The following is a 16,088-nucleotide window of genomic DNA, read 5'->3' as shown; positions in this document are numbered from 1 at the left end:
GTGTATAAGTGAGCATGGCAGTGTTCCATTAAAACTTTGTTTATGGACATTCCCACTTGAATTTCTTATAATTTTCACATATCACGAAATAATCTTTTGATTCCTTTCAACCATTTTTAAATGTAAAAATAGTTTTTAGTTTGTGGGCTATACAGGAACAGGCAGCAGGCTAGATTTGGCTCACAGGCCTTAGTTTGCAGTGGACCCCTGCATTATGCAAAGATTGGGAGAGGAAACCAAAGATGACTCCACACTATAGAAGCTTATTTTAAATATGTAAAATAACGTTATCAATATGTAGCAAGTCCTGTATGCTTTAAGTATACAAAGAACTTAAAAAATACTATGTAATGGATGCCCAGTGTACAAAAATGGAGCCCCATTAAAATATAAATTTTACAAGAATTTAATACTATAAAAAACACACTTTTGTCTTGGTTGCTGAGTTTTTGTTTTTCCACTTTGGAATAGAGATGGACTTTGGAGAGGAATGATGTGTTAGGTCTATTAGCAAGGCCCAATTAAAAGTTTAGTGATTTTTCTTCCCCTTTGCGGACTTCCCTAGATCAAGCCTAGTCATTAGGCCTCATTTTATTTATATTGGTGCTTCACCCGTCACAGTGATTCAAGAACTGGTTGATGTGACAGAGGTGGTGGTTGTGTTTGATAGTGCTTCAGCTCTTTGTGAAAAGCATTTTTTAAAATGAGTGTTATCTTTAGATATTTCCTATGCATCCTTGTTCCACTTGCTTATTCAAAGTTTTAAGTGTAGCTGCTCATTGTTAGATCAAATAAAGGTCACTAGAAAACCAAAGGTCATAAATCACACTTCCATTTACAGCTACAGGGGCTATTTGACACTTTGGCAGCTATCAGAGTATTTCACACTTCATTGAAAAGCCAAAAAAATCATTCACAAATCATACTGAAGAGCTTTACTTAATTATATTGTGTTTTTAGCACCTGGGGTTTTAAAACTGTAAAAAGAATACAGAAATTGTAGTCTCAGCTCAGCAACTGAGTAACTTTGCCTGTTTCTGGGCCTCAGTTTTCTAATTTTTAATCAAGAAAGTTATGATTTTATTATTGCATCCAAAACATTATGATGCTAAGAGCTATTAATTATTTAGGCATTAACTGTTACAGGCATTGAAGGGAAGGAGACATCATTTAAATTTTACTTAGCCCAGAAGATTTCATGGGTAGTAGTAATATTTGAGTGGATGAGATTTCAGTTTAAGTATTTGGAGGAGGCTACTCAAAATGTGGCCCTCAGCACATTTTGTACATCAGTAACGCCTGGGAGCTTGTTATAAATACAAATTCTTGTGCCCCACAGACTTCCAGATTCCAAATCAGAATCTCTGGGGGTAGACTCCAGGAATGCTTTAAGCAAGTTTTACTGGTTATTCGTTTGCATGTTATAGTTTGAGAAGCACTGTTCTAGGTCTCAAACAAATGCAGATTGAAGTATTTTGCAGAGGTTTGATAAGACAGATGACTTAAAATGAAGATAGAAGCCATACTAAGTAGAAATACTAATGCCAAGAATTTTGGATTTATTTATAGAAAATTGAGCCATTTAAATTTTTTGACTGGTGGAGTGCTATTATGAAAGCAAATATAGTAAGATTAGCCTAATGGTTGTAATGTAGAATAGAGTTGAAAGGGGGGACTTCTAAAGGAGTGGTTCTTAAAGCCTTGCTACCCAGACAGTGGTCCTCAGACTGGCATTGGCATGAATTTGGGTACTTGTTGGGAATGCAGAATCTCAGGCCTCATCTCAGATCAGCTGAGTCTGAATTTGTAGTTTAACAAGAACCCCAAGGTGATTCATTCATACTCACATTAAAGTTTGAGAATCCTTGGCTTAGAGCAGTAGTCTGTGGGACATAGAATGGAATCACCTGTAAAGAGTTCATATATTTAATCCCCACTCTAGATCACCCTAATATGACTATCAGATTACCTAGATGATTCATAAACAATTTGGAAACCTTTGTGCTGAAACAGTGGTTGTAACCATGTCTGCACAAAAAATCCCATAGTGTAGACCATATCTCAAATCGATAAAATTGGAATTTCTGAGAGTGGACCCCCAGACACTAGTATATTAAACTTCTCCAGATGATTCTAGTGTTCAGCCAAGGTTGAAAACCAGTGTACTAGAGGGAGTGACAGGAGTTAGAATCTTATTGCATTAATTCTGCTGTGAACTGATAAAGGGCCTGGATTTGTATGGTGCTATTAGAAACGGAAAGAATGAGGCAGATGCATTTAGGTGACTTGGTCAGTTGATACAAGAAAGTAAGGGAGAGAAAAGTTTAAAATGATGGAGACTTTAAAATGTTAATATTAACAATGTTGAGCTATCTTTAGATAATATAATTTTCTCTCTTTGATTTTTTTGCATTTTCTGTAACAATCTGCTATCATATCTATAATTAGAGTAAAATAAATTAACTTTATTTTTAAGTAAACTGAGGATGGTTTTGAACCTAGTTCACTTTGAACGCTGCTAACAATTGACAGATATTTTAAAAATGAGATGAGGTGTTGTATGTCAACTACACTTTAGTAGTAAAAAGAAGAAAAAAATTAAGTGAGATGAGGTGAAGGAATTGGTTAGAAGGAAGGGAGAATATCTTGCGTTTTCATTTAGAAGGAGATTGAGGTCTTAGATTATCCACATGAAATGGTATTCAGGCTATTGAAGGCTATTGAAGATTAGAACTAACTGGGAGTAATGAATATAGATTTAGAATTAAATGTTATCTGCAAGATAAGGTATAGATGAGAAATCCAAGGAAAAGACTTTATAGATAAAATTACAGAATTAAAGTCACAGCATCAACTTGGAGAATGCCTCTGTTTAGAGGGAGTGGGAACAGTAAGTGGCCTACAACAAAAACCAAAAAAGCAGAGAAGAGAACCAAAATAATACATTATCGAGGATGCCAAGAGAAGAATTTCAAGGAGAGGAGGTAGTCAGTCATTTGATGTGCTTCAGAAAGGGCAAGGAATTACAAGAGTGATAAGGCTGTTGGATTTGAGAGGTATTAATGACTTTCAGGAATATTATAGTCAAGTGGGCAGAGTAGAAGTCAGATTGCTGGGAGAAATTGAGTAATTTGCTGAGGAAGTAGAGAGACAGCGGGTGTCAGTCACTAATTTGACAAATGTGGCCAAGAGAGAAAGTAAAGTATTGGGGAAGTGACAAAAAGGCTAACAGAATTAAGATAGGGGACTCCTGTACCAGGAGCCAGTAGAAAGTCAGAGAGTGAAGATGAAAGGAATAATGGAGTGCTCAGGATCATAGAGGAAACAGATGAGGAAATGGTAATTTTACAACCAGAAGAGACTAAGAATCATCTTTTTTTACATTTTTTCTCAAGATTATGTAAGCCTCATTTTATAGATGGACCTGGTAAACTGAGACTTACAGAAGTTAAATGACTTGTTCAGAATCAACCAGCCATTTAGATGATGGATCAAAGGGGTGGGAAGGGATTTGTCATGAACTAAGGGCTGGCCTTCCCCTCTTCCTCTGGGATTATGAACAGAAAGGAAGGCAAAATCGATAAACAGATGCGCTGAGATAGTGATAATTGTATGTTTCTTTTAAGGTAGAAAACTGTATGTACCAACAAGTGTCTGAGATAGGCTAAAAAACATTTGAATAAAATATTCAGTTCTCCTTGCTTGAGAGTGGAGAAAATGATACTTAGAATGCTTTGGTTGAAGCATTTAAAAACTACCTCTTCAGAACCACGTGTAACACCCTATTATATAAAAGCAAAACACCTGACTTCATGCAGCAAAAGTTTAACAGATATCTTGACATCTTCTGCTTTCTTGTGTTCCAGCCTTAGGCCCTAAAGTTCAGTATGCTAAAATTCTTTTTTAAAAAGTAATCCTCCAATGTCAGGCAGTACTGGTGATAGCTAGCTAGCTTCTATGCCAAAGGTAGCATATACGTTGATTTTCCTTGCCAAGACAAATGCTGTAAACATGGACCCTCCATTCCATCACTGATTATGAGTTTCTGTCCAGGTACCAATTGCAGCAATGAGATACAGGTTTTTGTGGCCCCTCACCCCACTCCCATCAGACTCATCTGGGGACTCCTTTCGAATTACCAATCAAGGCAAGAAGTCTCAAATTCTAAAAATAGTCAACAGTGACTCTCAACAATGACTTCTCACACATCCTTTTTTTGTTTGTTTGTTTTTAAACCCCAAGGAATGCAGTCTATACTCTGGAATGTTCCTCTTACCAATATTCTGGAATGGCACAGCCTCTTAAATTTTGTCTTTGCTTTTGCTAAAGAGTAGGGTGATTAAGTTAAAGATGATTTATCTTGTTTGCTAATATTTAGAATCTCTTCTGTGGTAGTATCTGTTGTGGAAGTAAATCAAGTCATGGCTTTGAAAGCCATCCCAGTGTGCATTTTCTGCTACTCTGAATATCAAAGAACCATAGAGTCAAGTCAGCTCTCAGTTCTGTAGCAGCCAGAAGCAAATAGTCTGTTTTGTGTTAGTGAAGCAGAAAGGCTGAAAACAGTAACAGACCCTGCAATAGGTATGATAAGTCTGTGGACTTAATACAAGTCGCCAGTATTGAACAGAGAAGGTAATATAAATATGTCAGTTTCCATGCCACACAGGCCATAGTCTAGGGTCATTGCTTGTCAAACTTTAATGTGCATAAGAATCTCCTGGAGATGAGAATCAGATTCTGATTTAGAGGCCTGGAGTGGGAGGGGCTTGGGTGGTAGCCCTGAGAGTCAGCATTTCTAACAAACCCCCTGGTGTCCCTGGACCACATTTAGACTAAAAAGGTTCCAGGTGGTAAATAGCAGCTGATATGACCTTGCCTTCAGGCTCTAGAAGGTGGCTGCAACAGTGACTGCTGAGAGCTATTGCTTCACAGACTTTTTTTCTGTAAAGGGCCAGATGTAATGGGTAAATATTTTAAGCTTTGTGACCACAAGTCTATGTTTCATATTCTTCTTGGTTTGTTTGTTTGCTTGTTTTTACAACTTAAAAAATGTTTTAAACCATCTTAGCTCTGAGGTATACGTTTGGCTTAGAGCAAGAAGCCTAAGTCATATCCATTGGGCTTGTCAAGTTAGCCCATGGCTTCCAGGCCTGGCATTGGTATAAGTCCCTTATTTTATCAGGGCCTCTTGGGATGACTGTGGAGGAACCATAAGGATTAAGGATGACAGTTCCAAAAGCAATAAAAGAACTTTACAGGAAGATCCGTGTGTTTGTTGGAGGGAGAGGAGATAAAATTATTTGGAAGAAAATGAAAAGAACCTACCATTTTTATTAACCCACATAAAAAATGAAAATCTCTAAAAAGTATTCACATTTAGATCATAAATAAGATCTGGCCAGAACTTTATGGTGGGCCCGGAATACATTTGACTTCTTTATTTTGTGATCAGCCTATTCTTTGGGTCAGTACAATGTCCAGTCATGGTTAAGAACTTGGTCAAACTTGTGTCTGAATCCCAGTTCTACTGCTTATTAGTTGAGTAACTTCGGTCAACTTGTTTAACTCTTCTGAAACATTATAATATCCCTGCTACTTGGGGTTGTTAATATTAAGTAAGAATATGTATTTGAAGTCCCAGCATAGTGCTTAGCACTTAGAAAACAATAAATGGTGGCTGTTACTGTGTTGTTATGGTTGTGACTGAATTCTATAAAAGAATCAGCTCCATGACTAATTGTCAGGCTGTCCTTTAGGGTTGTCCTAGATTATGGCCTTCATGGTATTCATGTCCTTGTTAATGTCTCTGCAGACATACTGGGGAAACTTGAACCTATAGCCCTTAATAACAACATATTTAACTTCTGCAAAACCAGCAGAAACCTCAGTAGTGCACAAGACAAGTCCCTATTCCATGTAATTTTAAAAGTGGGATTTCCTTGGGCGAAATCCTACCTTTAAATATCAAGAGATTTGATAGAGTATCTTCCCAACTTGGCTATCAGTAGCTATTCCCATTGCTTATTTTGAGGAATATTGAAAACAGTTTTGCTCTCATTGCTTATTTGGAGGAATATTGAAAACAGTTTTGCTTCAGTGATTTGCTCAACCGAATTTTATTTCAGCGTTTAGCTGGATAATGAATGATACAAATGAAAACTTTTGTCCACCTTGTCAGGACATCCAGGTATTAGTGGTTAAAGTAACAGTATTGGCTGTGTCCTTCTTTTTTAAGAAAGATTTATAGAAATGTATAAAATTTAGAGCATTGAATGACTATAAAATTATTGATTTTTAAGTAAACTTTGGACAGAATGCTTAAGAATTTCTTTGTAAAGTTTAAGAAATTGGTTTGTTGTTGTTTTTAACCAAAGGAAGTCATCTTTTTTTTTTTTTAATAAATTTATTTCATTATTTATTTTTATTTTTGGCTGCGTTGGGTCTTCGTTGCTGTGCGTGGGCTTTCTCTGGTTACAGCAAGCAGGGACTACTCTTCGTTGCGGTGTGAGGGCTTCTCATTGCGGTGGCTTCTCTTGTTGGGAGCACGGGCTCTAGGCGCGGGCTTCAGTAGTTGTGGCACGCGGGCTCAGTAGCTGTGGCTCGCGGGCTCTAGAGCGCAGGCTCAGTAGTTGTGGTGCACGGGCTCAGTTACTCTGCGGCATGTGGGATCTCCCTGGGCCAGGGCTCGAACCCGTGTCCCTTGCATTGACAGGCAGATTCTTAACCACTGCGCCACCAGGGAAGCCTCAAAAGGAAGTCATCTTAACGCTAATAAGCAAGAATTGCTAATCTTAAAATTAGAAGCCACTGGTATCTAAATAACTTTTATTGTCATTTCAGATACATACTGTTGAATTTTTGTTGTGCTTACTTTATTAAAATTTTTCTAATAGGCAGCATGAAATAACTTGTCATTTAAGTCTATAGTTGCAAGGTTTTTTCCTTTTTTTTTAATAAATTTATTTATTTATTTTTGGCTGCATTTGGTCTTCGTTGCTGCGTGCGGGCTTTCTCTAGTTGTGGCGAGTGGGGGCCACTCTTCCTTGCGGTGCACGGGCTTCTCATCGAGGTGGCTTCTCTTGTTGGAGAGCAGGGGCTCTAGGTGCGCCGGCTTCAGTAGTTGTGGCTCAAGGGCCCTAGAGCACAGGCTCAGTAGTTGTGGCGCACAGGCTTAGTTGCTCCGCGGCATGTGGGATCTTCCCGGACCAGGGCTTGAACCCGTGTCCCCTGCATTGGCAGGCGGATTCTTAACCACTGTGCCACTAGGGAAGTCCTGTAGTTGAAAGTTTTTGAAAAAATCTTTTTTAGCTTTTAGTAAAACATGGAGGAGACTTGTTTGCTGAGAATGAGAATAAAGATACTCCTTGTGATTGTGCTGAAAAGCAACACCACAAAGATTTGGCCCTCAATCTGGAATCTCAAATGGTATTCTCACGAGATCCTGAAGCTGAAGAAATAGAAGCTGAATATGCTGCATTAGACAAACGAGAGGTAAGTTTTTTTTAATAAAAAAATTATATGGATTTTATATTAAATTTTATTTTTTTCTTCTTTAAAACCCAGTTTGTGTGGTCTTCTTTGCAATGTGCTAAATATCCTGTGATCTACATAGCCATAAGTATGAAAATACATCTAGAAAACCTGGAGGTGGTGTCTATCCTTTAGCATATGTAAGTATGTTTAATTACATATAAATAGAGATGCTGACTCCAAGACTCCAGTCCTGTACTTCAGTCTCTGCCTGTCTTCTGGATTGCTCTTATCAACAAACATGCTTTGGTAACTCCCATCTTAAAAAACAAAACAACCTCTCCATTGACCACTCTTCCCCAGCCCTGTCCCTGTCCCCCTTCACTTGTAGCCCCATATCTCTGATCTTCATATGAGAAAAACAAAACTTAGGAGCTGTCTATACATACCAACTTCCTCACCTTCCCTTCACTCTTCAGCCCATTGCAGTGTGACTTTCTTCCCTTCTACTCTGATGGAACTGCACTGATGTGGACATCAAGAGTCACTGTGCTGCCAAATCCAGTAGGTGCTTTTCTTACTTGAATTCTTCAGTACCACTTGACATAATTAACCACTCCCTTAGTGAAACACTCTTCCCTTGGCTTCAGTGACATTGCTTTCTGGTTTTCCTTTAAGTCTTCCTTGTCTCAGTAAACATTACCTCCATCCACTCAAGCATAAATGTGGCAAGCATTCTCGATTCCTCACATCCAAGCAGTCTGGGAATTCTGTCAATTTACCTCCAAGGTTGTAACCTAAATCCATTTACTCCTCCCATTCTCTACTCCTACCTCCCTAGGTCCTCTCCACCTTCACTTCTCATCCGAACTACTATAGTAGTTTCCTTACTGGTCTCTTTCCTTCTGTTCTCGTCCCCTTAGAATCCATTTTGTGCACAGTAGCCAGAGTGCCTTTTAAACTTAAATTAGATCATATCACTTAAACCGTAGAGTGACTTTTCATAGCACTTAGAATAAAATCCAAACTATTTGCTCAGATATAAGACCTTATATGGTCTCGCCACTATTTACCTCTCCAACATCATCTCACTGGCACACTTTGCTCTAATTGTAGCACCTAGACTATACTAAAGCTTTTGCATTTCCTGTTCCTTATGTCTAAAATCATCTCCCAAGTTTTCTCTTGACTATATCAGTTCTGCAGAGAGGCAGTCTTAGACCATTCTTTCTGAAGTAGACCCCTCTCCTTCCATTATTCTTTACCATATACCCTATTTATTTTTTGTAGCACTTATCACATGCTATAATTATTTTGTTTATATATTTTTATAGTTTACTTGTTTACTGCCTTTCTCTTTTATTAGATTGTCAACTTTATGAGGGCCAGAACCATAACTGCCTTATTTAGCAGAATATTTTCAGTGTCTAACACACTGCATGCACAGTGGGCATCCATAAATATTTCTTAAATAAAGACATTATTATAAGACACAGTAAATTTTTTCCTCTAAAAACGATTCTGATTCTTCAGTATTCAGTGCTAACTTGATTCTGAGAGGACTTATATAACTATTATTTGTATGTGTTTAGGCACTTTTATTTGCCATTCCTCTTTAAATTAGTTTTCTTTTTCTTTCTTTGTATCAGTATTGGACTGCTTTGAAGGTTATTGCTGGTTTGTGTTAATCTGAAAAAGAAGCAGTTTATCTTTGCAGCAGGAAAGAGAAAGGCACCTTCATCTTAATCCCTCCTGCAGAAGAAAGGGGTACTGCCCGCTTGGAACTGAGCAATGTATTGAAATGCATCACATGGCCTAGTTATAGTTCCACTGCAGAAATTCAGAGTGAATATGTTACATGTTCATGAAGGGAGTATGTCTTTCTCCTTCAAGGACTATTTTTCTTCCATTGTAACCTATTTAGGTTTTAAACTGTGCATTAAAAAAAAAGAATCTATACAGATTGCTTTATATCAATATTATTCCTTTCTTAATGTATCTAAAGTAAAATTTTATTTGGTTCAACATAAATTAGGTAGAATGATGGCTAATCTGAAAAAGAACATTTAGGAAATATACCAGGAAATAAACAGTTGCCACCACTGGGAATATCAGGAAATATTGATTTTCATTGCTGAGGCAGGAAAGATACCTGGAGTCCCAAATCTGAACTTGGAACACAGTTTCTAGAAGCAATGTTATATATAGTGTATAAATTCTAACTGGAATGAGTACTACAAATTTAATCATTAAAGGATTTGGTAGATTTTTGCAGGACAAAGTATGGTTCATAAATTAGCTTAAAAGCAAACTGTATATGATGATTTGGGGGCACTTTTTAAAGGATAGTTGGGTTAAATTTCCCCTTTTTCCTTTTTTAGTTAATCCCTATATAGAATAGTTTAGGTTAAATTTTTATTTCTTTTTCTACTTAAGGTTGTAGGATACCTGTAATATGTAGAGATTCATGGCAGTATAGCTGAATGCATATATAGGTGTAGTAGACTATTAATACAGTATGATATGAAATGTATTCAGCATTAAGTTTTTACTATCATTTGTAAAAAGAGTAACACTGCAGACTGATTGAGTGCGTGCTCTGCCCCTGTTTAAAGCTTTTTAACATCCCCAGTGATTTTTCTTTAATTTTTCTTCTTTTTGTGGCCGTGCTGAGTGGCATGTGGGATCTTAGTTCCCTGACCAGGGATCAGACCCGCGCCCCCTGCATTGGAAGCGTGGAGTCTTAACCACTGGACCACCAGGGAAGTTCTTTAATTTTTTAATTAAAGTTTTTTCAGCCAAACACTCCTTTTATAAGAAGAAGCAGAATGAAAATTTAAAATATTCATTATTCTACCACTTATAAATAATACTTGTAACATTTTGCCTTCCATTTTTCATCAGTGTGATGATATTGTACATTTTACATCCTGTAGTTTTTTTTTTCCTTAACATTTTTTGATATTCACAGACTCATCATGGAAAACATTTTGAATGACTGCTAACTACTCTAACATGTAGATGTCCTATAACTCCCTGAAAGTATATTTGGGTTCCTTGCATTTTGTCACTTTTAAAAGTAACATTGCAGTTGACCAGTTTTGTTCACATTGTGATTAGACCTTAGGATAGATTCCTATAAGTAAAGTTATTGAGTCACAAGATCAGTATTTTAAAGGCTCATGATACGTGATACGTGATGCTTAGTCATTAAATGATAATCCAATTTCTGTTTTTACCCACAGTACATCAGTGGGCCATCTCACTGCAACCTTACCAATATTGAGGGGTGTTTTTGTTTTTTTCCAAACCTTGGCCAGTTTGTTAGGTAAAGAGTTTGTATACTTAAGGATGTTTGTGTTTTTATAACTTTTGACATTTTAAATTTACTGATTGTCACAAATTCCTTATATATTAAAAGCAACACACTTTTTATGTTTAAACCTTGGCAGTTTCTTTTGCAGTCAAGTTTGTCAGTCTTTCCTGTCATTACTACACTCATTGCTTGTATATGCTTCCCTGCCAGAAGACATCTTAGGATCAGGAAACATACATCAACTGAGAGAAATTACCCCTGGTGAATAGAGTTCCCACCATATGGGGTTAAGTAAGAATTGATGAAATGGTTTCCATGATAATCAAAAAAACAAAGCAAGAAATAAAGATAATATCTAGTTTTAAAATATCTATAAATCAGCTGTAAGGGATAGGGCTTACTGACTGCCCAGAACTCTCTGGATGTTACCAAAGGACTTCCTCAATGGTTGTTATTCTGATAAGTATTTGAGAATTTCTACTGCTTTTTAAGTTATGGTCTTTAGTTCTATGCTTACTGCAGTAAGCTGGTTACATCTGTTTAAAGGATTGAACTAGATATGTGTATCATTATTAATAATAAAAACACAGTACTGAATAAAAATAAAAGCAAGTTGCTTAGCGATATATTTAATGTTATGCCATAATATTATGATAGCTACAAATTAAATTCATGATAGTGATTGCTGTAAGCAAGGATGGGGAAAATTAGGGAAATGTAATGGGGAAAACATGTCACAGGTTATTTTAGCTTTTATAAATTTCTGAATAGTGAGACATTTGTGATTTTATTCCTTGTATGTTTGCTGTTAAATGCAAAGAAAAAAAAGTATAAAGGATAACAAAAGAATTTTAAAAACAGTACCTTCATGAAGAAAACTGAAATGATACAGTACCTTTATGAAGAAAACTAAGAAGCATTAACACTTGAATAAACAGAGAGAATACATTTATGATAAGAAGTTGAATAGTATGTCATAATCACTTCTCTCCAAATTAATTAATAGGTATCATATAATCCCACTAGCAATCCAGATTGTATCTTAATAAGTGTAAATGTTGGTGGTTCAGTGATTAAAAGTGAGTCTAAGTGAAAACATATATTGATATATTCACACACAATTGATTTGCAAAAAGAAAAGACTGGATAAAAATACTTGAGAACTTTAATCATGACCATTGCTCAGTGGTGGGATTATAGATTTTTATTTCTAATTCATTTTTGTATTATTCAGATTTTTAAAACTATGAAGTAAGATGGTTTTGTCATTATAGTATGATTCTTTTGTTTTAGAATGATAAGGTACATGAGACTAGGCATCCACTTTCCATCTTAAAAAAGACTTGTGAGAGAGTAGTTTGAAGTCCATGATAGTGGAACATACAGAGCCTTTTTAACTTCATTGCCAAACTGGAACTGGAAGGTTAAATAAATGATAATCATATATATTTATTTATAGGCATTTAGAACTTCCTAATAGTATAATAGCCAATTTAACTTTGTTTTTCTTCTTTTTAAAGCCATATGAAGGATTAAGACCTCAGGATCTTCGTAGATTGAAAGATATGCTTATTGTGGAAACAGCAGACATGCTCCAGGCTCCACTATTTACTGCTGAAGCTTTACTTCGAGCTCATGGTAATGAAAGAAATGTGCTTCTGATAACACGAGTGCCTTTTGAAACTTTTCAGAGTTAAAAGGTGGCTATTTTAATGTTTTAATATAAAACAAAATAGTTTGCTAAACAAGCCTAAGTTCATTTTTGTGCAGTAGTTACTGCAGTACTCAGCATCCTCATAACATTTTGTATTTTTTTTTTAACATTTTGTATTTTGAAGTATAAACTAGCTACAAATTGTAGAGAGAAACAGGAAATTTCTTTTAAAAATTGAGCTACTAAATCAACTTATAGATTGTCTAATTTTAGAAATGTATCTGATTCAAGCAGGGTTGAGAGTTGGAATCCATAGTCCTAGTCCTGGTTTTAACATTAATTTTTACTAAAGTCAATTAAATAAAGTTAACTAACAGTTGTGTTATCAGTATTGTCAGTTGTATTTATTTTATGTAAAAGCTGTTTCTCACCATGAAATGCACAAAGAGAAATTTAGAGAGTCAAGGCAGGAATATGCTATTCTTTTAAGGTGAGGTTTTTTGTTTGTTTTTATTTTTTTGAGGACATTACCAGATTTACTTAGGAAAAGTGCTCAGCTTATTTTAAGTTCTCTGTGATACTTAGCATAGCCATTCTGGGAGTTGTTACATGCTGAGTTGGACCCTCTCATTGCACACTTGATAATTGACATTTTGGCTTATTTCAAAGAGGTTTTTTCTGATTTAGAAATGCTTTTTAAAGATAGAAAGGTAAATGGCTATTCTCATCCAGTAATTTTGAGGCATACTGGTCTGTTTTAACTATAAATCTGTACCATCTATCCTAAAATAGAATGTCAACTTCCAAAAACTTTTATATAACGTTTTGATCAGAAGAAAATTTAAAACTGCATTCCATCATCCTTTGATCAGCTCTGTGAATAATTTGGTGTATAACCATCCAGAATCACTAACTTCATTATTGATATTTCCCAGAGTTCTGTGGCTCTATATTTTAGTATAAATAAGGATAGCCTGGGAAACTAACCAGAGATTCCTAGGTCGACTTCCAGAGAGTCTAAGTCTTTAGGTGAGGGATGCAGCATAAAAACGTGTGTTGTAAACAAGCCTTGCAAAGTAGACCGTTTTCTGAGAAACATTGCTGTGCACATTTATCTCATGAAACCAAGGGTTTCAAAAACCACCTAAATAATAAAGAATATATCTACCACCTGACCTTAATAAAGTATTCAAGGCTTTATTTCTAAATGCCTTTTTAACATTTTCTCCTCAACCTAAGGGTGTCCACACCTGAACTCATCATTTCTCCCACTGTCTTGATAAATGGACTGCCACATTAATTTAATCACCCTAACTAGAAACTGGGAAGTCATACTTTCCTTCTTCATCTCTATTACATTTGGCCACAGTCTTATCATTCCTCTTCCTAAATATCTCTCATCCTCTCCCCATCCTCCCTAGCTTTTTCCATTCTCACTGCCACTGACTTAAATTCAGGTTGTCATTATTTTTCATCTAAATTGTAGTCTCCGCTGTTGCCATTCCTCTTCATCCTTATTCATTTTTTATATTGCATTTTAAAATTTTGAGCATGTAACTCCCCTGCTGAAAAACCCTTCACTGGCTCTCCACAGACTTAAAATATCCCAGCTCTTTAGTAGACCTTCATGACCCAGGCTTCTTTACCTGGGCTGTTAATTTTCCCATTTATTTACCCACTCCTGCTTGTCCTTATTAATCACTCTTCCAGGAAACCTTTTCTGCTTATGTGTTCCCAAGTATTCACTGAGAGCCTTCCTGTCTCTTCCCATTATATCCTGTGCATGTTATGTGTCGTACACTTAGAATACAATATTGTAATAATCTCTTTGTTTGCTTTTCTTCTACATGAGCCTGGGAGCTCTTAGAGGACAGCTTTTTATTGTTTTTTGTTTCCACAATATCTGGCATCCCTTAAGCCCTCAGATCATAGTTACAAAATGAATAGATAATATATCTGAAATGTTATTTATATATTTTTAAATCCATCTTTTTATTATAAAACTATTTTTCTCCATTGCCATCTTTTAAAATTTTGAAGTAAATCCTTTGGGAAAAAAATTTAGACCTGGTTTCAAAAACAACATTGAGAAATTCAGAATAGTTTTTAAAATCTTAGAATTTAAAGATAAAATATTTTCCTCTTAGTAATAATACTTAACATTCGTAAAAACTTGTAAAGAAATACCAGATACCTTAAATTGTTTTTCTTTTGTGTGAGGTTCACAGCACCCCGTCCTTTGCTTGAGCTTTCAAATAAAGAGAGTGCATTTAAATATAACATAGAGCTGGCATAAAAGTGGAAGCTATTCATCTGTGAGGAGCTATAACGTGACAGTTGTATTAGTTAGGGTAGGCTGGCTGCTGAAATGAAAGTATCGAGTCAAACACAGTAAACATTTATTTATTTATTTTGTGGTATGCAGGCCTCTCACTGTGTGGCCTCTCCCGTTGTGGAACACAGGCTCCAGATGTGCAGGCTCAGCGGCCATTGCTCACGGGCCCAGCCGCTCCGCGGCATGTGGGATCTTCCCGGACCGGGGCATGAACCCGTGTCCCCTGCATCGGCAGGTGGACTCTCAACCACTGCACCACCAGGGAAGCCCAGTAAACATTTATTAATCATAATAGTCTAAAGTGTTAGGAATGGGACAGGGGCTGTGCTCCACACAGTTACTTGGACTGACTGAGACTCTGCCATATTAACAAAGTAGCTTCTGAGGTTGCCTGGATTATCTCCATTCCAGACAACCAATCAGAAAGGAAAAAGTGTGGAGAAATAGGTGTGGGAAGTTTTTTGACCCAGTCCTGGAAGTGGCATAAATCACTCCTGCACCTATTCCACTGACCAGAATTCAGTCACATGGTCACACTTAACTGCAAGCAATAGTTCTACTCTGTAGAACTGTTGTGTAGTACTTATGGCCATTTCTGCCACAGGTATCTACATTCAGCTAAATTATATAATATATCATAATTCTAACTTACAATATTATATAGAATCTAAGGCTAACTTAACTAGTAATTTTATTGTAATTAAAACAAAGATTTTCTTCTCTGGTGTTTACACATTGTGTCATCAAGTATTTTTAAATGATCACCTCCATTTTCATTCCATTGATATTTCCCTAAATTACTTCTTTTATATAGTAGGGTCAATTCTAATAACCTGATATCTAACTGAATTTTATTACTTGACCTTTGTCTATTCTGTGATAACTTTTTTGATAACTTAAGAGTTCTATATTTCAGTCTCCTATTAAGGCATATAATAGAGGCTAATGCAGGTTTTCAGATGGACATCTCTTCTATATTGTTTAGGTAATATCAGTGATATTTTGATAATCAAATAAGATTTTCAGAGATAAACCATGCTAGTGAATAAAAAAGACAGTGCACAGAGCTGCAGTTTATACTAATTGCTGTCAAAATCCGGATGGGCTCTGTTTCAGAGCTATTAAACTGAACTATTTGTTAGATTTATAGATTGTATCCTTGGTAACATTCATTCAGCTTTCCACAGGAAAATAGATTTAAGTATTATGTTATCTACTGTCAAATTTAGTCCCAAAGTAATGAGGTTGAAGACAGAAGACAGAAATGTTTGGCAGTATTTACTAAGTAGTAATTGAATTTTAAGGATGACTCT

The 16,088-nt window shown here is 36.1% G+C and overlaps 1 protein-coding gene across 6 annotated transcripts in view; it reads left to right on the top strand.

Moving 5' to 3' along the window:
• The window catches only part of ANKIB1 (ankyrin repeat and IBR domain containing 1), a 159,015-nt gene that overhangs the window by 97,314 nt on the left and 45,613 nt on the right, over positions 1-16,088 (top strand). For all 6 annotated transcript variants that reach the window (XM_060020553.1, XM_060020550.1, XM_060020556.1 and 3 more), the window contains 2 exons: positions 7,309-7,491; positions 12,307-12,424. In XM_060020553.1, coding sequence (XP_059876536.1) covers positions 7,309-7,491; positions 12,307-12,424 — 301 coding nt within the window. The remainder of the gene's footprint in view (positions 1-7,308; positions 7,492-12,306; positions 12,425-16,088) is intronic.

Source organism: Delphinus delphis, chromosome 9 (assembly GCF_949987515.2).
Source record: "Delphinus delphis chromosome 9, mDelDel1.2, whole genome shotgun sequence".
Classification (NCBI taxonomy): Eukaryota; Metazoa; Chordata; class Mammalia; order Artiodactyla; family Delphinidae; genus Delphinus; species Delphinus delphis.
This window is presented reverse-complemented; position numbering and strand designations above follow the sequence as displayed.